This window comes from Mustelus asterias, chromosome 3, assembly GCF_964213995.1.
Source record: "Mustelus asterias chromosome 3, sMusAst1.hap1.1, whole genome shotgun sequence".
Classification (NCBI taxonomy): Eukaryota; Metazoa; Chordata; class Chondrichthyes; order Carcharhiniformes; family Triakidae; genus Mustelus; species Mustelus asterias.
The window spans coordinates 72,524,286-72,547,389 of record NC_135803.1 but is presented as its reverse complement, the minus strand read 5'-3'; the positions used below and the strand labels follow the sequence as shown (position 1 = coordinate 72,547,389).

The window sequence follows — 23,104 nt, the reverse complement described above, 5'->3', positions numbered from 1 at the left end:
CCTATTCTTACTGAAACATCTATACCCCGGAACTTCCAACAACCATTCCTGTCCGTGTTCTAACCATGTCTCTGTAATGGCCACAACATCGTAGTCCCAAGTACCAATCCATGCTCCAAGTTCACCTACTTTATTCCGGATGCTCCTTGCATTGAAGTGGACACACTTCAACCCACCTTCCTGTCTGCCGGTACTCTCCTGCGACCTTGATACCCTCCTCAGTACCTCACTACACTCAACACTGGCTTCTAGACTACAACTCGTTTTCCCATCCCCTGACAAATTAGTTTAAAGCCCCCTGAAGAGCTGTAGCAAATTTCCCTCCCAGGATATTGGTGCCCCTCTGGTTCAGGTGCAAACTGTCCTGTTTGTACAGGTCCCACCTTCCCCAGAATGTGCTCCAATTATCCATGTAACTGAAACCCTCCCTCCTACACCATCCCTGCAGCCACATGTTTATCTGCACTCTCTCCCTATTCCTCAACTCGCTATCACGTGGCTCTGGCAACAAACCAGAGATGACAACATGGTTTATCCTGGCTCTCAGCTTCCACCCTGGCTCCCTAAATTCCTGTTTTAAATCCCCGTCCCTTCTCTTACCTATGTTGTTGGTACCGATGTGTAAGACGACTTGTGACTGTTCCCCCTTCCCCTTAAGGATCCTGAAAACACGGTCCGAGACGTCACGGACCCTGGCACCTGGGAGGCAACATACCATCCGTGAGTCTCTTTCGCTGCCACAGAACCTCCTATCTGTCCCTCTAACTGTCGAGTCCCCAATGACTATTGCTCTCCTGTACTCCCCCCTTCCCTTCTGAGCCACAGGGACGGACTCGTTGCTGGAGAACCGGTCACCATGGCCTACCACTGGTAGGTCATTCCCCCCCCCCCTCCAAACAGTATCCAAAGCGGTATATTTGTTGCCGAGGGGAACGACTACAGGGGATCCCTGCACTGACTGCTTCCTCCCAGCCCCTCTCACCGTCACCCATCTATCTTCATTCTTCGGAGAAACTACATCCCTGAAGCTTCTGTCTATGACCACCTCTGCCTCCCGAATGATCTGAAGTTCATCCAGCTCCAGCTCCAGATCCCTAACATGGTCTTCAAGGAGCTGGAATTGGATGCACTTCCTGCGGGTGTACTCAGCTGGGACACTACTGGTGTCCCTCACCTCAAACATCCCACAGGAGGAACGTTGCACTGCCTGCGAACATCCCTGCTAACTTCCCTTAATAAGAAACAAAAGAGAGAAACAAAAGCTTACCTGCTCTCACTCCGAGTCCTTTTTTTTAGTTTAGAGGAGGGGGGAGGGTGGGAGACTCTAAAATTGAGATTAAACCCAAACAGCTGAGATTAAACCCAAACAAACACCATAACAAGTTAAAGTAGTGTGCTCACAAATCTTATCTTTTGATCATACTGAAACTCATAAAATTGTACAATTTGTAACAGAATTTCAGGGCTGATGACTTTGCACTTTGTAAGGAAACACGCATATAAGTTATTAAATAGAATCAGCTAGCTGGTATTATATAGCATTACATAACATTAAGCTGGAATTTTTGGGTTAAAGCCGAAAAAACATCAAAGGTGTATACAGTGGAAGGTGAAAACTAATGAACTAAATAATAGCAATTGGGTCAACAGGATTCACACAGGGAGGTTGTGATGACACAATAATAAATACATTTGTTCCGTGTAATTTAATTTAGGAATGCAACTCGCTGATCTCCGAATATACAATCCAATATCTTCTTTCTGAGGTTAGTTATATGCTAATTAGGAGGACCCGGTCCAGTGCTGGAAGAGTCTGTCCAGACTTTACCCTTATCCAACACGTATGAGTTTCTAGCTACTTGTGTAAATGGTCAGTGGGGTGAGTGAGCCAACTGACCATGGTACAGGAGACCATTCAAGTCAAGGAGAGGAAAGGAATATAGTTATGATGGGGGACTATATAGTCAGGGGAGAGGTACTGTTATGTTATTTTATTCCTAAAGAGCTAGGAACTAATTGCTTGGGAGACAGTGCGACCAGAATGCCACATTTACTGCACTACAGTCAGCTGCTGAACAACAATGCATCAGTACACCAATGGGAACAGTTTCTCCCTATCTACTCTGTCCAGACCACTCATGATTTTGAATACCTCTATTCAATCTTTCACCTTCTCTTTTCCAAGGAAACAGTCTCAAATTCCCCAATCTATGCACATACAGAAGTTCCTTTTGGTTTGATTTATTATTGTCACATGTATTAGTATACAGTGAAAAGTATTGTTTCTTGCGCACTATACAGACAAAGCATACTATTCACAGAGAAGGAAAGGAGAGAGTGCAGAATGTAGTGTTACAGTCATAGCTAAGGTGTAGAGAAAGTTCACCTTAATGCGAGATAGATCCATTCAAAAGTCTGATGGCAGTAGGGACAAAGCTGTTCTTGAGTCGGTTGGTACGTGACCTCAGACTTTTGTATCTTTTTCCTGACAGAGGAAGGTGGAAGTGAGCATGTCCGGGGTACTTGGGGTCCTTAATTATGCTGGCTGCTTTGCCAAGGCAGCGGGAAATGTAGACAAAGAGTCAATGGATGGGAGGCTGGTTTGCGTGATGGATTGGGTAGGTCCACAATCTTTTGTAGTTCCTTGCAGTCTTGGGCAGAGCAGGAGCCATACCAAGCTGTGATACAACCAGAAAGAATGCTTTCTATGGTGCATCTGTAAAAGTTGGTATGGGTCGTAGCTGACATGCCAAATTTCCTGAGTCTTCTGAGAAAGTAGAGGCATTGGTGGGCTTATTTAACTATAGTGTCAGCATGGGGGGAACCAGGACCAGGACGGATTGTTGGTGATCTGGACACCTAAAAATGTGAAGCTCTCAACCATTTCTACTTCATTCCCATTGATGTGGACAGGGGCATGTTCTCCACTACGCTTTCTAAAGTCAGTGACAATCTCCTTTGTTTTGTTGACATTGGGGGAGGGATTATTATTGTCACACCAGTTCACCAGTTTCTCTATCTCATTTTATCACATCATTGTTTGAGATCCAACCCACTACGGTGGCATCATCAGCAAACTTGAAAATCGAGTTGGAGGGGAATTTGCCCACACAGTCATAGGTGTATAAGGAGTATGGTAGGAGCTGAGGTCACAGCCTTGTGGGGCACCGGTGTTGAAGATGATCGTGGAGGAGGTGTTGTTGCCTACCCTTACTGATTGTGGACTGTGGGTTAGGAAGTTCAGGATCCAGTCGCAGAGGGAAGAGCCGAGGCCTAGGCCATGGAGTTTGGAGATGAGTTTCATAGGAATAATGGTGTTGAAGGCTGAGCTGTAGTCAATAAATAGGAGTCTGACGTATCCCTGGAACTACTGTAACAAATTACAAAGTCAGAAAGCAATTAGGAGAGCAAATGACATGTTGGTCTTTGTTACAGAAAAATTGGAGTATACAAGTACTTCAATTGTAGAGAGCCTTCATGAGACCACGGTCCCAATTTTACCATCGCGTTGTGCCCGTTTTCGGATGTGCAAACTTGATAAAGTTAGGCGTGAGGCAAGTGGCGCGATTCGTGCCTGCCTCCGTGCCGGTTCCCCCTTTACCAAGACCTGAAAATGCATGCATTTAAATTGACTTAATGGGCTGCACGCCCGACTTTACCAGCACTTCCCCCTTTAACACCACGTTTGCCCATCCGGAATCAGCGCGAAACAGACATGCTCCATATAAATTCGATTTGGGCACTCTATCAGTGAGGGTTAGCGAGGAGGTAAGTACAGAGCGTCCAACGGCTTTCTGCTTGAGATCGATGGTGGGTCCAATGGCTCTCTGCTCGATCGGTGGGGGGGATGGATGGAAGGTGGGTCTGCTGCCACTCTGCCTGTGATCAGTGGGGAGAAGAAGGGGGGTCCACTGCCACTCTGCCTGTGATCAGTGGGGGGGGGGGGGGGCGGAAGGGAAGGGTATATCTGCTGCTACTCTGCCTGTGATCAGTGGGGGTAAAAGGGGGGGTCCGCTGCCACTCTGCCTGTGATCAGTGGGGGGGGGAGGGGGAAGAGGGGGTCTGCTGCAAATCTGCCTGTAATCAGTCGGGGGGAGGGGGTTTGCTACCACTCTGCCTGTGATCAGTGGGGGGGGGAAGGGGGATTCGCTGCTGGTCTGCCTGTGATCAGTGGGGGGAAGGGGGGGGGGTCCACTGCCACTCTGCTTGTGATCAGTGGGGGACAAAGGGGGAATGGGCCTGCGATCGGTCTGGATGGGGGGGATAAGCGGGTCAGTAATTTTGGGGGGGGGTGGGCAATGTTTGTGCAGGCCAGGGGAAGGCATTATCTGGCCTGGGAGGGATGGGGCAGGAGAGCAGCATTCTATCATTTTTTTTTTCTGCGCATGTGCAGTTGGAGGCTCCGATCGCAGCTGCAGGGTTTCGGGCGCATTGCGCCCCGCCCACAGGCTTGTGCAGTGCAATTCGGAATCATTGATATTTTTTCAGGCAGAGTGTGTATGGGGGCGCCTGAGAACGGGTCTAAAAGTTGGATCTGAAACACTCCCGGTTTCAAGTCCACCCAGCACGTAGAATCAAAATGGTAAAATAGGGCCCCCCATCTGGAGTACTGTGCTTTCCTTACCTAAAGATGGATATAATTGCCCCACTAGGGGGAGCACAACATACGTTTGCCAGATTGATTTCCTGGGGTGCACTAAAAAGAGACATTGAATCGATTATACTTACATTCTCTAGAGTTTCATAAGATGTGAAATGATCTAATTGAGACATATAAAATTCTTAGGGGTCCTGAAAGGGAAGATGCCAAAAGGCTGTTTCCCTCGGTTGGAGATTAGGGGTCACCGTCTCAGAATAGGTGGTCGGCCATTTAAAAGGTTCAAATGAGGAGAAACTTCTTCATTTAAAGTGGTGTGAATCTTTTGGAATTCTCTGTTCCAGAAAACTGTTTAATATATTTAAGTTAAAGTTCAAGATCTTAGGATACTAAGGAAATCGAGGGACGTGTGGTGCTAGTGCAAGAAGCTGTAGCTGGACTAAACGGTCAGTCAGGATCATGCTGAATGGTGGTGCAGGTTCAGTGGGCCAAATGATCTACTCCTTTTCCTATTTTGTAAATTTTTATGCAGCAATGGTAATATCTCCTGGGATATTTGAGTATTTTGGTACATAAAATTCAAATTCACTCCATGTAAGAGATTGTTTTATTATCTCATTGACTTGACTTAATAAAGAATATTAATCCGACATTGTCAGCGGTTCCCTACTCCTTGAACCTGTATGACAGTATCTGGTATAAATCCAGGAAAGACCAAACCTTTCCTCCAGCCATCATTCTCTACCAATTTTACACTCCGCGCTTCCATTCCTCTCCTATATCATGATGCGATATGTTTCCATGCAGACCAGGCAGAATCATGGATCTTCTGTTCTAATGGTTCAATACTGTGCGATGTCTTCACTCACTGAGCCAGAGGAGAGTTCCAAAAAAGTTTCAAGGTTAAAGCAAGATATGGAACATGAGAAAATAAATCTTGATGTCTTATTCTTCATGTGGTTAATTTGGAGAATACATTGATGAACAGGTAAGAGTCTGACTTATTGTGACTAATTGACCACTTGTTAATTTTTGTAGAGAGTTAGTAATGGATGTTGACCTTGATGAAGGTGTTCACCAAGACTGTTGCATTATGGTTGAGGCGCAGTTACCCCAAGGAGTTTATGTGGATCCATTTGAGCTTGCGTCACTACGAGAGCATATGAGTGAAGAGGTATGATTGCTTTATTTATCATTTTTAAAAGGACGAGGTAGTCGTATTGTAACCTTGCTTAGTTACTTTTGGTCACTTCGTGGAAAAACATATCCTACTCCCTCACAGTGGCAATGTTAATTTTATAATCCATCTCTTCTAGAGATAATGGAGGAGTTGGGGGGTGGGGGGGGAGCATGGCACCAGGGATTCAAACATAGAGTTCTAGAAAAGATGGGGGCAAATTTGAAACATTGCAATACTTTCAAGGACTTTGGAGAGGAAAGGGCGGTTGGAGATGGGATGGCACTTGCAAGGATGGTGGGTCAAGGTGTGGTGCTCTGAGGAGAGGGGATGATTATGGCAGATTTGAATGAGAGAGGGACAGAACCTAAGGACAGAACCTAACTGTTAACAACATCAGCTAGCATGGGAGCCAGGAGAGAAAGTTGGGTTGTAAGGTGATACATCCAGTGGTGGAAAATAGATTTAAATAATCTTTAGGTGCAAGAGTTATCAGTCAAAGAGCATTATAAAAGTTGTGTATGACTATAACATTGCCTGAAGTTGGATTTAAGGTATGCCATTTCTTTATTATCTCTAAATTATCAGATTGCTTATCTGATGAGCAGGAATTTCCTCCCTTTAAATGCTGGAAAGACTGAAAGCAATTCTTCAGTCCCTACCATAATTCCACTCCCATGCCACCAACTGCAGCCCTCCCCCAGGCAACTGTCTGAGAGTAAACCAGGCAGTTCGCAACTTCTGTGGTATATTTGACCCTGAGATGAGCTTCCAACCATATGTCAGTACCACTAGAATCACTAGAATTCCCCTCACCTTGCCACAGCACCTTCCTTGCTGAAACCCTCATCAATGTCTTTTTTTACCCCTAGACTTGACAATTCTAACAGACTCCTGGATGACCAGGAATGGCAATTGAACATCCAGGAGTATTTGGTATTTAGGAAGGGCAGGCAAAAAAGAAAATGCGATGGGGTTGCATTGCTGGTTAAAGAGGAAATTAACGCAATAGTGAGGAAGGATAAAAGCTCCAACAATGTGGAATCTGTGTGGATGGAGCTGATAAACACCAAGGGGCAAGAAGCATTAATGGGGGGAGTGTTGTGTATAGACCCCAAAACTGTAGTGGTGATGTTGGGGATGGCACTAAACTGGAGACTAGAGACACATGTGCAATAAAGAAATGCCTGTAATTACGGGTAACTTTAATCTGCATCTGGATTCGGCAAATCAAATTAGTAACAAACAAAGAGGAGGAATTCCCGGAGTGTGATCAGGATGGTTTTCCAGACCAATATGTTGAAGAACCAACTAGAGAACAGGCCATCCTAGACTGGTATTGTGTAATGAGAAAGGAATAATTGGCAGTCCAGTTGTGCACAGCCGCTTGGGGATGAACGACCTTAACATGATAGAATTCTTCATCAAGATGGAGTGATGTAGTTGATTCTGAGACTAGGGACCTGAAACTGCAACTAGCAAGTTGGCTATGATGGATTGGAAAATGTTACTTAAAAGGGATGATCGTAGATGGGCAATGGCCAACATTCCAAGAGCGCATGATGAACTGCAACAATTGTTCATTCCTGTCTGGTACAAAAATAAATTAAACAGGAAAGGTGGCCAAACCATACTTACAAGGGAAGTTAGAGACAGAGTTAGATTCAAGGAAGAGGCTTTTTCTGGCCACACATTGGCCAGAAAAAACAGCAGGCCTGAAGATTGGGCGCAGTTTAGAATTCAGCAAAGGAGGACAAAGGGAATAAATAAGAAGTGGAAAATAGAGTATGAAAGTACACTTGCGGGGAGCATAAAAACTGACTAAAAGCTTCTACAGGTATGTGAAGAGAAAAAGATTGGTGAAGCCAAAGTAGGTCCCTTACAGTCAAAAGCAGAGGCATTTATCATGGGGAACAAAAAATGGCTGACCAACTAAATGCATACTTGGTTCTGTCTTCACAAAGAAGGACACACATAACATGCCAGAAATGTTGGGGAACACAGAATTTAGTAAGAGGGAGGAACTGAAGGAAATCAATATTAGTAGGGAAATGGTGTTGGGGATATTGATAGGATTGAAGGTCGATAAATCCCCAGCACCTGATAATCTACGTCCCATAGTACTTTAGGAAGTGGCACTCAAAATAATGGATGCATTGGTGGTCATCTTCCAAGATTCTATGGACTCTGGAACAGTTCCTACAGATTGGAGGGTAGCTAATGTTAACCCCACTATTTAAAAAGGGAAGTAGAGGGAAAACAGGGAATTATAGAATAGTCAGCCTGACATTGGTAGTGGGTCCATCATCAAAGATTTAATAGCAGTGCACTTGGAAAATGGGCAGGATTGGACAGAGTTGGCAGGGATTTACGAAAGGGAAATCATGCTTGATAAATCTTCTGGAATCCTTCGAGGATGTAACTAAAAGAGTTGGAGGGAGAACCAGTGGATGTGCTTTTCTGGGATTTCAAAAGGCTTCGATAAGGTCCCACAGAAAAGACTAGCATGTAAAATTAAAGTACATGGGATTGGGGGTAGTGTATTGAGATAGATAGAAAACTGGATGACAGATGGGAAACAACGCATAAGAATAAATGGGTCTTTTTCCAAGTTTCAGGCAATGACTAGTGGGGCAACGCAGAGATCAGTGCTAGGACCTCAGCTATTCACAATGTATATTCTAGATGTAATATCCCCAAATTTGTAGATGACACAAAGCTGGGTGGGAGGTTATCCACTTTGATAGCAAAAACAGGAGAGCAGAGTCGATTTAGAATTATATGGAGTTTTGAAGAATGAGAGAGGATCTCCTAGAAACCTGTAAAATTCTAATGGGGCTAGAAAGGGTAGACGCAGGAAGGATGTTCCCAATGGTCGGGTAGTCCAGAATTAGGAGTCACAGCCTGACGATACGGGTAGACCATTTAGGACTGAGATGAGGAGAAATTTCTTCACCCGAAGAGTGGTAAGCCTGTGGAATTCAGTACCACAGAAAACATTTGAGGCCAAAACAGAGTATGTTTTCAAGAAGAAATTAGATATAACTCTTGGGGCTAAAGGGATCAAAGGATATAGGGGAAAAGTGGGAACAGGTTATGGAGTTGGATGATCAGCTATGATCATAATGAATGGCGGAGCAGGCTCGAAGGGCCAAATGGCCTACTCCTATTTTCTGTTTCTACCCTCTGCAAAGCTTGAGGTCATCTAAAACACTGCCTGTGTACTAACACTAAATCCCATTCACATTTCACTGCTATTCTTGCTGACCTTTTCTGACTACTGGTTAAGTATTAATTCATTCTTGTTTTCAAATTCCACCATGACCTCGCACCTCCTTATTTCTATTTCCCCCAGGCCAACACCTCTCCAGATATGTGGTTCTCCATTTCTGGCTTCTTTAGCATGCCTGATTTTAATTGCTCCATCATTGGTGGTCTTGCCTTCAGCTGCCTGGGCTATAAGCCTTGAATTCTCTCTCTAAACTATTCTGACTCTCTAACTCCTTTAAGACACTCCTTAAAACCTATTCTTTGACCAAGCTTTTGGTCATCTGCTCTAGTAGCTCTTTGTGGCCTGGTGTTTAATGATTTCTCTGTGAAGCAAATGGGGTGTTTTTACTATATTAAGGTGCTATGTAAGTACAATTTGTTGTTGGATAAAACTGCAATATCACCATCAAGCAAGGTCAAGTACTGCATATATTAAATTCAGGGTAACGTTCCATACACAGCCCCATTCAATAATTCCTGATCCAAGTATGGAACAAGGTGGACATAAGTTGTATCTAAGGTATATTATTCCTACCATCAGGCATTGTTATAGAGCATTATAAAAGCTGTATAGGACTTTGATAGCTTACACCTGACATGCATTTAGATGTGTTTTCCACATATACTGCCTGTTGCTGATTTCATTGAGGCCTGTAAGTGAATTGCTGCTATGTTTTGGTGCTGACATCATGACACCATTATGCCCAAATTTTCTTTTTAGAGCCATCCTGTGACAGCTATGTCTGCTGCTGTACCTTGCACAATAAATGCAGGAGAGCTTTTCATTTAGGTCCTTTTTGGAGTCTTGTCGTAATGATGCACTTTCAAAGACTTTGAACGACAAAGATTTTACTTACAAGGATCTACAAGACCATCAGCATGTCTGCAGTTAGTTTTGGAATGCCTCTGCCTCGGAGAACTCATCCCACTGGGGTCCTGATTGGTCATCCAGGGCAGGTGATCCCTACTCTGTTGTGCTGCCCTTAAAGGGGCAATCACCACAAATGTAAAAATGGCTGTACATTCTATTCTACACTATTCTACATTCTACACTATTACAACCATTGGGTACATGGCAATGCCATTTATTTCAACAGCAACAATAGTGCTAACACTATTGTGTTGTAAACTGGTAGTAGTAACTATTGAGAATTATTCATTTGGATGTGTGTAGCGACAGTGCTTGTTGTTTGTTCCTTGCTATTGGTGCTGGTTTGTTAACAGTTGTAACTGCTGTGCAGGTATTCATTCAGAATGAGATCGACATCGAACCTCCAGAATATTTGTCAACAGCATTCACAATTATCATCTACCTAAAGCCTGGCCCCAAACATAGTGGACATTTTACTGGCACTGTCCCTGTGCATGTACGATACCACCGGCCATCAGACACCGAGGAAGCTACTGCTTTGGTGACCCTTGCTGATCCACAGTTGATGATTCATTGCCAGGAAAGTATGTAACAAATTAGAATGGGTGGTTTCCATTTTGTATTTTTGATTTCCAATTTTCTGTCCTCTCCCCTGACTCCTGCTACTGTTTGGTTCTGGTTCTATAAAGTCCAGCTGTTGTTTTGTTTCTCACTCGCTGAGACTACATTCTTTATTTACTGTGGGTCTGCACCACAGTTAATCAATTGCCAATCCCTTCCACAGACAATTCCTACACCTATGTTTACCAGCAAGAAGTCATTGGATTGCAACCTTGAGTGGAAACTCTGGCCATTTTCCCCCTCCATAATTTAGGGATGCAGTGCCCTGAGTTGCTGTTCCAGTCCAGGTCAGCCAACAAAGCACGAAGAGCAGGTGAAACCTGTCATCTGTCTAGCTTGCACCCACACAGGGCTGGCTTTTGTGCTGTAGATTGCAGCAAGCTTGCTTTTCTAATGAAAACTTTTATTGTAAAGACAAACTCGTAAGTAGAACTGCCAACTCTGGTTGCTGACATCTCCAGAGGTTTGACCACATGTCTTCTGCAAGTGTTTATTGTGTTTACCCTACAAAGATTGGGTTTCATGCCTTTGAATATCTTTGTTTGTGATTTTGTGCGGCAGCTGTTGCGCAAGGAGTTCAGAGAACCAGACATCCACCTGCAAGCAGGGTAACGGTGGTGGGAGAGGGGTAACCAAGCGTGAGATGGGAGGGTGGCAGAAAAGAGTGGAAATCAGATTTGGAGAGAGGGGGAGGTAAATGATGGAAAGGGGGCAAGAGGAAATCAAGAGGTGGGGAGAGGGATATCCAAGGGTGGGAAAGGGATTAATGGACAACCAGAGATGGGAGGAATTTTAATTCCATCAATAACTACTAGTAACTCACTGAAAGAACACATAACTAGCAATGATTCTAGTTATAACTAAAATAATTTAATTTATTGAAAGACATAGTCAATGGGTAATAGGCTTAACACGCAAGTATCCTACCTGTTACTAATCGTAATCCAATTACCTGCTAATGATCACGGTCACCTTGAAACAACAGCCAGAATCATCCTGCACTGTCATTGCTCCCAGATTTCTCAGTCAGCACAGCCAGCAGCTCTTCAATGCAATCTGCTGAAATGTCAGCCTGCTAATCTTCGAACCTGTCCATTTAAATAAAAAATCCATCAGCTTTGAACAAATTTTGCTCCTGAGTTGTGAGTGACAGTGCTCAGGATATGCCGACTGAAAGCTGAAGGGCTGGGAACCCAACTTAGAATCATAGAATCTCTACAGTGCGGAAGGAGGCCATTTAGCCCACCAAGTCTGCACCAACTCTCTGACTCCTCTTAACCTAGAGTCGTCACCACCACACCCCCCATCCCCCCCACCCTATAACCCTGAGGAGGTATGGATCGAATGGTCATAAATACAAGATTAAATACCTGAGATTTAGAACTGACAGCAAAAAATAATTTTACTCTAAATTGTGAGGCTTTTCAAATTCACTCACGGTATTAATGGTAGAGACAGAAATAATTGCAACTTTCTTTAATAGGTTAATGAGGAACCCTGTGCAAATTTCACACAATCACCCAAGGCTGGAATTGAACCTGGCACTGTAAGGCAGCAGTGCTAATCACTGTGCCACCATGCCGCCTAAATCTCCTAATGTGGCTTGGTGCCATATTTTGTTTCGTAAAGCTCCTTGGGATGTTTTAATATGTTAAAGGTGCTATATAAAATGTCATAGGTGGACTTAATTATCTACATGTTTTAAATTGGGAGTTAGTAATGGACTAAGTCCTCTGGTTCCATTGTGATTTATGAACAGAAATTGTGATCATTTGGTTTAGGAGGGTTAAGACCAGGTTCTGTAATAATTCTTTCTCCTGTGATTGATTAAAATCTGCACTTCTGTATCTCTTAGTGAATCACTATTTACAGATGTCCATTTTCCAAGTGACTAAGCATATAAGTATAGCTTTTTAGTGTACTGCTGAAGAAAGTTGAGGAAGAAATGTAGAATTTTGTATGTTTGGATTTTACTTGGCTGGGGATTAACCCTGTTAACTTTCACTTCACATATCTATATAAATGATCACACAATGAGAGACCTTAAATTTTGGTCTTGCCAAACAGCTTCACAGGTTTTGTCGACACTTCCCTCCTGAGATGGTTACTTTGCATTTTCTCAATGCCTTGTACCGAAACACAATGAGAACAAGTAGACAAAATAGCCCCATCTCCACCTTAAATTGATGCAGGACTTATAAAAACACGCAATACGCTGTTTTGAAAATTAATGGAAGGTTTTGCCCTTGGGCAGATAAACAGGTCAGGAAGGAATAATAGTAAAATGGACTATTATTTAAATGGTGAAAAATTACAACATGCTACTGTGCAGAGGGACCTGGGGGTCTTTGCGCATGAATCGCAAAAACTCAGTTTGCAGGTGATCAAGAAGGCAAATGGAATGTTGGCCTTTATCGCGAAGGGGATGGAATATAAAAGCAGGGAGGTCTTGCTGCAATTGTACAAGGTACTGGTGAGGCTGCAACTGGAGTACTGTGTGCAATTTTGGTCCCCTTATTTGCGGAAGGGTGTATTGGCCTTGGAGGGAGTATAGAGAAGGTTCACCAGGTTGATACCGGCGATGAGGGGGTTTGCTTATGAGGAGAGATTGAATAGATTGGGCCTGTACTCGTTGGAGTTTAGAAGGCTGCGGGAAGATCTTATAGAGACATATAAGATAATGAAGGGGCTAGACAGGGTAGAGGCAGAGAGATTCTTTCCACTTAGAAATGAAACAAGAACTAGAGGACACAGCCTCAAAATAAGGGGGAGTCAGTTTAGGACAGAGTTGAGGAGGAACTTCTTCACTGAGGGTAGTGAATCTCTGAAATTCTCTGCCCATTGAAGCAGTGGAGGCTACCTCGTTAAATATGTTTAAGTCACAGGTAGATAGATTTCTGATCAATAAGGGAATTAAGGGTTATGGGGAGCGGGCGGGTAAGTGGAACTAAACCACTATCAGATCAGCCATGATCTTATTGAATGGCGGGGCAGGCTCGAGGGGCTGGATGGCCTACTCCTGCTCCTATTTCTTATTACTTATTACAGGTGGGCAGTGCAGCTGGTAACTATCCATCCACTAAAATAGGCAATCATAGGCTCTGGTCTTGCGTGCCCCTCTCAACTGTGGGGCAATTGTAGCGTCACCTCTGTACAGAAATTAGTACTTGGAATTTCTGTTAGCTAGCAGTAGTCTGTCTGTAATTGACCAGGTCTCCTCTTCATGTGATTAGTTACATCAAAATGTATATAAAGTTACCACACAAAAAAAACAGCTATTTGATCCAACCATGGTGTTGACTGTCCTATGTTTGGAAATTCACATTTACCTGCTGTCCCTATATCTCTTTTTCTGCCATTTCCTCATTAACCTATTAAAGAAAGTTGAAATTATTTCTGCCTCCACCATTAATACTGTGAGTGAATTTGAAAAGCCTCACAATTTAGAGTAAAATTATTTTTTGCTGTCAGTTCTAAATCTCAGGCATTTAATCATGTATTTATGACCATTTGATCTCGACCTCCTCAACTACTGATGATGGTCTACTTCATCTAGCTTGTCCAAATTCTTTCTTAATTTTAAACACTTCAATCCGATCCCCTCATAATCTGCATTGGTCTAACAAAAAACTTTCATTTTTTCATGTGTATTTGCTCATACCAGGCAACATCCGAGTAGATCTGTGAGTTATCTGCTTAAAGCCTCAATATCCTCCTACAATGTGGAAAGAAAGACTTGCATTTAATTTGCATCTTTGAGGTGATGATTTAATGTCCTGTGAACATGTACCCTTCAAATCTCTTTGCTCGCCCATTCTGAGCCTGTTTCAATCATAGTACAATTATTGCTCTTAATCGTTTTAACCAACATGTATCTGCTCTCACTTGCTGACAGTTGATCCCATCTTTTAGCCAAGCTGCACCACATCTTATCGTTATGCCCTTTGTTCAAGATTTTACTGTACATCCTACTTTGATACCATCTGCAACTTTCAACATCTTTCCCTCTAGACCTATATTTGAATTATTGATGCGCACAGTGAACTGAAATGATCCCTGAAGTGAACCCTGTGAGGCAGCCACATCGTAAAACTGCCATTAACCCTTTCTCACTTGTTTCTCCCTTTTAACTATTTTTTAATCCATTTTTAAATCCAGTTTGCTGTCAACCAACCCTTTCCCCATTCATTTCATGACCCTTAATTTTATCTAATAATATTTTAAAAAACAAGGGGTCGCTCATTTAAGACAGAATGAGGAGGAATTAGAGGGTCTTGAGTCTCTGGAACTCTCTTCCTCAAAAGGCAATGGAAGCAGAGTCTTTGAACATTTTAAGTCTGAGCTAAATAGATTCTTGATTAACAAGGGGGTGAAAGGCAGGAATGTGGGGTTGAGGTTCGAGTCTGATCAACCATGATCTTATTGAATAGCGGAGCAGGCTTGAAGGGCCGAGTGGTCTACTCCTGCTCCTAATTTCTATGTTCACATGCATGTTTATATGCTGTGGTACCTTATCAAAGTCTTCCTTAAAGTTCATGTACGCTATGCATTGCATTTCCCTTATCTAAAATGTCTCAAAATATTTGGTGTTTGTCATGCATAATTGTCACCTTTTGAAATCCATGCTTACGCTCAACACCTCAAAACCCAAACAGAAAATGCTGGAAAGTCTCAGCAGGTCTGACAACATCTGTGGAGAGAGAATAGAGCCAATGTTTCATCTCCACAGGTGCTGTCAGACCTGCTGAGATTTTCCAGAATTTTCTGTTTTTGTTTCAGCTTCTAGCATCTGCAGTATTTTATCTTTATCTCAAAACTCACCTCCTCTCCTGTCTCATTACTAAAAGCCTATGCAAATTATTACTCTGTTAAATAACTTCTGTTTTTTTAAATCCTAATTTAGGAAGAGAATCTGCTCCTCTTATTCTTTTGTCTCTTTTAGATAATTCATTAGTGGAAAGTTGGAAACTTGGTGTGACTGAGGCTCCCTGCTCAGCAAGTAGCCCCAATATCTGTAGCTGGCTGAATATTAACTATCGGAATGTAAGTTGGTAACTTATTTAAGAAACACTACCATCTCTGTGGGTGAAACTGTGCTCCCTTTGTATTTTCTATGCACCTTTTGTAGAAATGAGCAAAATTATTCCCATTTGTTCCATTGGACCTCTGGTAAAAACAGTAATAGAGCGCATTATTTGGTATAAATATAGTTGTAATGCTCCTATTAATGGTTTCAGACAGGAGAAAAACTTTCATATGTCTAGCTGATCAATCTATTCTTTTCTGAGAACCTGTCCAATTTCTTCTTGAAACCAATTGGAGTTTCCTGAAATCACCTTTGTCAGTAACCTGTTCACATACTTACCACCCTTTCAGTTTGTAAACAAACCATCCTTCTGCATTTCCTTCTTCATTTAATACAATTGTGAAAATGTTTGTTGGTAAACAGAGATGGGGTTCCAAAATGGTATCTAGGCATGTATACACATTTCTGATGCAAAGTGGGCCAGACACCAGGTGAAGGGTTTGACATGCCCACATCTAACATCCACCAGATGTACGCAGAGCAGGCAGATCATAGCATCAATCACTGTGCAACGCTGATTTTATGCTATTGCTGCTGCACTCCCCTCTACAATCTCTCTTGACCTTGCACAGCTGGATCACACCCCCTCCTGCTCAGCGTCATGTAAAGGCATCATCAAATACTCGGATATTTCTTCTGGCTGTTGCTGTAATTCCATGGGTGCTGAGGTCCTTTTCTGGTGACTGAAAGTTTTGTGCACAAACCAGTTCCTTCCAGACATGGATGGTGGCTTTTTAGTACTTCCTCCTGGCATTGAGCATGATTGGGAGAATGAGCAGAAGCCTCAGAGCAGGACAAGCTGCTAGCAGAGGAGAGGTGTCTCAACAGGAAGCTTTATTATTAAATGTTCTTTGGGGAGCAGGTTTGTTAGAGAACAGATTGCAAGAGTGTTATGTCACCTTTTGCACTGTGGCAAAAAGTCTGAGCTTCCATGGCACAAGCTGAGATTGCATGACAGCCTTCTGAGCTTTGGTTACAGCACATAGATGGATGATTGTTTATTTGTTGATTCATAGGATGTGGGCGTCGCTGGCTGGACCAGCATTTATTGCCCATCCCTGATTGCCCTTGAACTGAGTGGCTTGCTGAGCCATTTCAAAGGACATATTGTGGAGGAGGCTGAGATCGATCATCCGCTTGGCACTTTTGGCTGAAGATTGTTGTGAATGCTTCAGCCACATCTTTTGCACTGATGTGTTTATCGTGAAAGGTTCTCAATTATTGACGATGGGGATATTTGTGGCACCTCCTCCAGTGAGTTCATTAATTGTCCACCACCATTCATGGCTGGATGTGGCAGGACTGCAGAGCTTAGACCTGATCCATTGGTTATGGAATTGCTTCGCTCCTGTCTATTACTTGCTGCTTATGCTATTTGGCACACAAGTAGTCCTTTGTTGTATCTTCACCAGGTCGACACCTCATTTTTAGGTATGCCTGGCATTGCTCCTGGCATGTCCTCCTGCACTGTTTATTGGCTTGATGATAAAGGTAGGGTATGTCGGGTCATGAGGTAACAAATTATAGTTGAGTATAATTCTTCTGCTGCTAATGGCCTACAGTGCCTCGTGGATGCCCAGCCTTGAGTTGCTACATCTCTTCAAACTCTATCCCATTTAGCATGGTGGTAGTACAACACAACATGATGGAGGGTGGCGGTCACTCTTGCCAATCCTGTCATGGACAGTTGCATCTGCAGCAGGCAGGTTGGTGAGGATGACGTCAAGTATTTCCATCTTGTTGGTTCCCTCACCATCTGCCAAAGTCTCAGTCTAGCAGCTATGTCCTTTAGGACCTGGCCAGCTTGGTCTGTGGTGGCGATGGACGTTGAAGTCTTGCTACCCTCTGTCTTCCTCCAAGTGGTGGTCAACATGGAGGAGCTGATTCCTTGGCTGAGAAGGGATGATGCATGTTTATCAACAGGAGGTTTCCTTGCCCACATTTGACCTGATGCCATGAGACTTCATGGTCTAGAGATGATGTTGAGGACACCCAAGGCAACTGCGTACCACCGCCTCCACGTCAGTCCTACTGATGGAATAGGATGGTGATAGTGCTGTCTGGGATGATTCCGTGAGTATGACTATCAAACTTGTCTGACTAGTCTGTGAAGCAGTTCTCCCAATTTTGGTACAAGCCCCAGATGTTACGAAGGAGGACTTTGCAGGGCCAACAATACTGGGTTTGCCATTTTTGTTTCTGGTGCCTAGGTTGATACTGGGTGCTCCATCTGTTGGTTTCATCCTGGGTCTGAAGTCGCATGCAGTCCAGGTAAGGACGGCAGGTTTCCTTCCCTAAAGGACATTAGTGAACCAGTTGGGTTTTAATGACAATTGACAGTGGTTTCATGGTCATCATTAGACTTTTAATTCTAGATGTTTTATTGAGTTTTGAATTATTGAGAACCAATGTAGATCAGTGATCATAGGAGTGATATGCAAAGTTTTGGATAACCTCAAGTTTTATGAAGGGAGGGCGGGCAACAGTGTGTTAGAATATTCATGCCTAGAGGTGACAAAGGCATGAATGAAAGTATGAGTGGAGGCAGGAGTACTTGGCTGATGTTGTAGAGGTGGAAATAGATGGTCTTAGTGATGGAAGGGATATGGAAGCTCAACTTGAGATTAAATATTACACCAAGGTTGCAAACAGTCTAGTTTATAAGGCAAAACTCTTGACAATTGCCATGCTGAAAAATGGAGGTGATAATTAGGGAACATAATTTGGAGCAGAGATTGAGGACAATTGTTTCATTCTTCCCAATATTTAGTTGGAGGGAAGTGGTGTGATAAGTTAGCATCAACTCTTGGTGAGATACAATTGTGTATCCATACATGTGAAAACGAATGTTGTATTTCTGGTTGATGTTGTCAGGTATCTGAGGAATTGGAAGGAGCCAAGAATAGATCCTTGGGGACAGTAGAGATAACAGTGCGGGGGCAGGAAGAGAAGCCATTTCAAGGGATACTCTGGCTATGATTAGATAGGTAAATGCAATCTTACCTAGCTGCATAATAGAGACATTGGAGGAGGATGTTGTGGTCAGCCAAGTTTTAAGTTTGTTTATTAGCGTCACAATTAGGCTTACGTTAACACCGCATTGAAGTTATGTGAAAATCCCCCAGTCGCCACATTCCAGCACCTGTTTGGGTACACTGACGGCCAGAGTTTAAGGTTGCAGACAAGTTGAGAAGCATGAGGAGGGAAGTTTTAACTTTCTCAGTCACAAAGAATGTCATTCTGAAAATCCAAATAAACCAGTGGATGTGGTTTATTTAGACTTTCAGAAGGCTTTGGACAAGGTGTCACATAACAGACAGTTAAAGCACATGGGATTGCAGGTAATGTCTTGAGATGGATAGAAAGCTGGTTAGCAGATAGGAAGCAAAGAGTTGGCATAAATGGGTCTTTTATCTGATTGGCAGTCAGTGACTAGTGGGGATCCGCAGGATCTGTGCTAGGACCCCAACTGTTCACGTTGTACATTAATGATTTGGAAGTGGGAACTGACTCTATTATCTCCAAATTTGCAGATGATACAAAGTTGGGTGGGAGGGTGAGCTGTGAGGAGGGTGCAGAGATGCTTCAGTGTGATTTGGACAGGCTGAATGTGTGGGCATCTGCATGGCAAATGCAGTATAATGTGGACAAATGTGAGGTTATCCACTTTGGTAGCAATAAAAGGAAGACAGATTATTACTTGAATGGTTGTAAATTGAGAGGGGTGCATACTCAGCGAGACCTTGGTGTCTGCGTACATCAGTCACTGAAAGTAAGCGCACGGGTACAACAGGCAGTAAAGAAGGCAAATGGTATGTTGGCCTTCATAGCAAGAGGATTTGAATATAGGGGTAGGGATGTTTTACTGCAATTGTACCAGGCGTTGGTGAGGCCACACTTGAAGTATTGTGTGCAGTTTAGTGTCCTTATCTGAAGAAGGATGTTCTTACTACAGAGGGAGTGCAGCAAAGGTTTACCAGGCTGATTCCTGGGATTGCAGGTCTGTTGTATAAGGAGAGACTAAGTTGGTTAGGATTATATTCATTGGAGTTTAGAATAGTGAGAGGGGATCTCATAGAAACTTATAAAATTCTAACAGCGTTAGACAGGGTAGATTCAGAAAGAATATTCCTGATGGTGGAGGACTCCAGAACTTGGGTCATAGTTTGAGGATAAGGGGTAAACCTTTTAGAACTGAGGTGAGGAGAAATTCTTCACCGAGGGAACGGTGAACATGCGGAATTCACTACCACAGAAGGTAATTGAGACCAAAATGTGTGATTTCAAGAAGAAAGTAGATATGGCTCTTGAAGCTAAAGGGATCAAAGGATATGGGGGGTGGAAAGGGGGGGATCAGGATATTGAATTCGTTGATCAGCCATGATCAAAATGAATGGTAAAGCAGACTAGATGGGCCGTATGGCCTACTCCTGCTTCTAGTTTCTATGTTCCTTGTGATTTGATAAGAGCCATTTCAGTGCTTCAACAAGGGCAAAAACCTGAGTGTGTTCTTCAGCCAATTCGCTTCACTCCACGTGATATCAAGGAATAGCGGAAGACACTAGATATTGCAAAGACTATGAGCCCTGACAATATTCCAGCAGTAGGAATGAAGATTTGTGCTCCACAATTCGCCGTGCCCCTAGCCAAGCTGCTCCAATACAGCTACAACACTGGCATCTACCCGGCAATGTGGAAAAATTGCTCCAGTATGTCCTGTATACAAGAAGTAGGACAAGTCCAACCTGGCCAATTACTGCCTCATCAGTTTATTCTCGATCATCAGGAAAGTGATGGAAGGATTCTTCAGCAGCGCTGTCAAGCATTGCTGAGGACTTACTCAGTAATAACCTGCTCACAGCACTCAGTTTGGGTTCTGTCAGGGTCACTCAGTTCCTGACCTCATTACAGCTTTGGTTCAATAATGGACAAAAGAGCTGAACCCCCGAGGTGAGGCCCTAGACATCAAGGCAACATTTGGAGTATGGCAATGGAAATCAAGGGGAAAACCCTCACGGTTAGAATATTAACTGGCGCAAAGGAAGATGGTTGTGGCGATGGAGGTCAATCATCTCAGCTCCAGAACATTTCTGCCGGAGTTCCTCAGTGTAGTGTCCTCGGCCCAACCATATTCAGCTGCTTCATCAATGACCTTCCTTCCATGATCAGATGAGGACTGGGAATGTTCACTAATGACTGCACAATGTTCAGCACCATTCGTGACTCCTCAGATACTGAAGCAGTCCATGTCCAAATACAGCAAGTCCTGAACAATAAACAGGTTTGGGCTGACAATTGGGAAGTCCAATAAGAGAGAATCTAACCATTGCCCCTTGACATTCAATTGTATTACCATCGCAGAATCCTCCATTATCAACATCCTGGGGGGGTCACCATTGACAGAAACTGAACTGGACTAGCCATATAAATACTATGGCTACCAGTGTAGGTCAAAGGCAAGGAATCCTGTGGCACGTAACACACCTCATGACCCCCCTGACGCACCCCCCACCCCCCCCCCCCCCCCCAATTAGGGATGGGCAATAAATGCTGGCCTAACCAGCTATGCCCAAACCCGATAAATGATTTCTTAAAAATTCAATTTTAAAATGTACCCTTTTACAAATACCTGCCGGACCTCGCTTCTCCCTGTCTCTATAATTCCCATGTGGAGATGCCGGCGTTGGACTGGGGTAAACACAGTAAGAAGTTTAACAACACCAGGTTAAAGTCCAACAGGTTTATTTGGTAGCAAAAGCCACACAAGCTTTCGAAGCTCTAAGCCCCTTCTTCAGGTGAGTGGGAATTCTGTTCACAAACAGAGCTTATAAAGACACAGACTCAATTTACATGAATAATGGTTGGAATGCGAATACTTACAACTAATCAAGTCTTTAAGAAACAAAACAATGGGAGTGGAGAGAGCATCAAGACAGGCTAAAAAGATGTGTATTGTCTCCAGACAAGACAGCCAGTGAAACTCTGCAGGTCCACGCAACTGTGGGAGTTACAAATAGTGTGACATGAACCCAATATCCTGGTTGAGGCCGTCCTCGTGTGTGCGGAACTTGGCTATCAGTTTCTGCTCAGCGACTCTGCGCTGTCGTGTGTTGCGAAGGCCGCCTTGGAGAACGCTTACCCGAATATCAGAGGCCGAATGCCCGTGACCGCTGAAGTGCTCCCCAACAGGAAGAGAACAGTCTTGCCTGGTGATTGTCGAGCGGTGTTCATTCATCCGTTGTCGCAGCGTCTGCATAGTTTCCCCAATGTACCATGCCTCAGGACATCCTTTCTTGCAGCGTATCAGGTAGACAACGTTGGCCGAGTTGCAAGAGTATGTACCGTGTACCTGGTGGATGGTGTTCTCACGTGAGATGATGGCATCTGTTTCGATGATCCGGCACGTCTTGCAGAGGTTGCTGTGGCAGGGTTGTGTGGTGTCTTGGTCACTGTTCTCCTGAAGGCTGGGTAGTTTGCTGCGGACAATGGTCTGTTTGAGGTTGTGCGGTTGTTTGAAGGCAAGAAGTGGGGGTGTGGGGATGGCCTTGGCGAGATATTCGTCTTCATCAATGACATGTTGAAGGCTCCGGAGGAGATGCCGTAGCTTCTCCGCTCCGGGGAAGTACTGGACAACGAAGGATCGCAACAGACACCTCCAGACGCTGAAAGATGCCCTCATAAGAACAGGATATGGCGCTAGACTCATTGATCAACAGTTCCAACGCGCCACAGCGAAAAACCGCACCGACCTCCTCAGAAGACAAACACGGGACACAGTGGACAGAGTACCCTTCGTTGTCCAGTACTTCCCCGGAGCGGAGAAGCTACGGCATCTCCTCCGGAGCCTTCAACATATCATTGATGAAGACAAACATCTCGCCAAGGCCATCCCCACTTCTTGCCTTCAAACAACCGCACAACCTCAAACAGACCATTGTCCGCAGCAAACTACCCAGCCTTCAGGAGAACAGTGACCAAGACACCACACAACCCTGCCACAGCAACCTCTGCAAGACGTGCCGGATCATCGAAACAGATGCCATCATCTCACGTGAGAACACCATCCACCAGGTACACGGTACATACTCTTGCAACTCGGCCAACGTTGTCTACCTGATACGCTGCAAGAAAGGATGTCCCGAGGCATGGTACATTGGGGAAACTATGCAGACGCTGCGTCAACGGATGAATGAACACCGCTCGACAATCACCAGGCAAGACTGTTCTCTTCCTGTTGGGGAGCACTTCAGCGGTCACGGGCATTCGGCCTCTGATATTCGGGTAAGCGTTCTCCAAGGCGGCCTTCGCGACACACGACAGCGCAGAGTCGCTGAGCAGAAACTGATAGCCAAGTTCCGCACACACGAGGACGGCCTCAACCGGGATATTGGGTTCATGTCACACTATTTGTAACTCCCACAGTTGCGTGGACCTGCAGAGTTTCACTGGCTGTCTTGTCTGGAGACAATACACATCTTTTTA

The 23,104-nt window shown here is 44.0% G+C and overlaps 1 protein-coding gene across 3 annotated transcripts in view; it reads left to right on the top strand.

Moving 5' to 3' along the window:
• pigx (phosphatidylinositol glycan anchor biosynthesis, class X) overlaps positions 1-23,104 on the top strand; it is a 44,221-nt gene that overhangs the window by 13,524 nt on the left and 7,593 nt on the right. For all 3 annotated transcript variants that reach the window (XR_013497438.1, XM_078209189.1, XM_078209190.1), the window contains 3 exons: positions 5,636-5,771; positions 10,286-10,499; positions 15,479-15,579. Coding sequence is in view for 2 of the 3 variants with exons in the window: in XM_078209189.1 (XP_078065315.1) it covers positions 5,636-5,771; positions 10,286-10,499; positions 15,479-15,579 (451 nt within the window). In the remaining variant the exon portion in view is untranslated. The remainder of the gene's footprint in view (positions 1-5,635; positions 5,772-10,285; positions 10,500-15,478; positions 15,580-23,104) is intronic.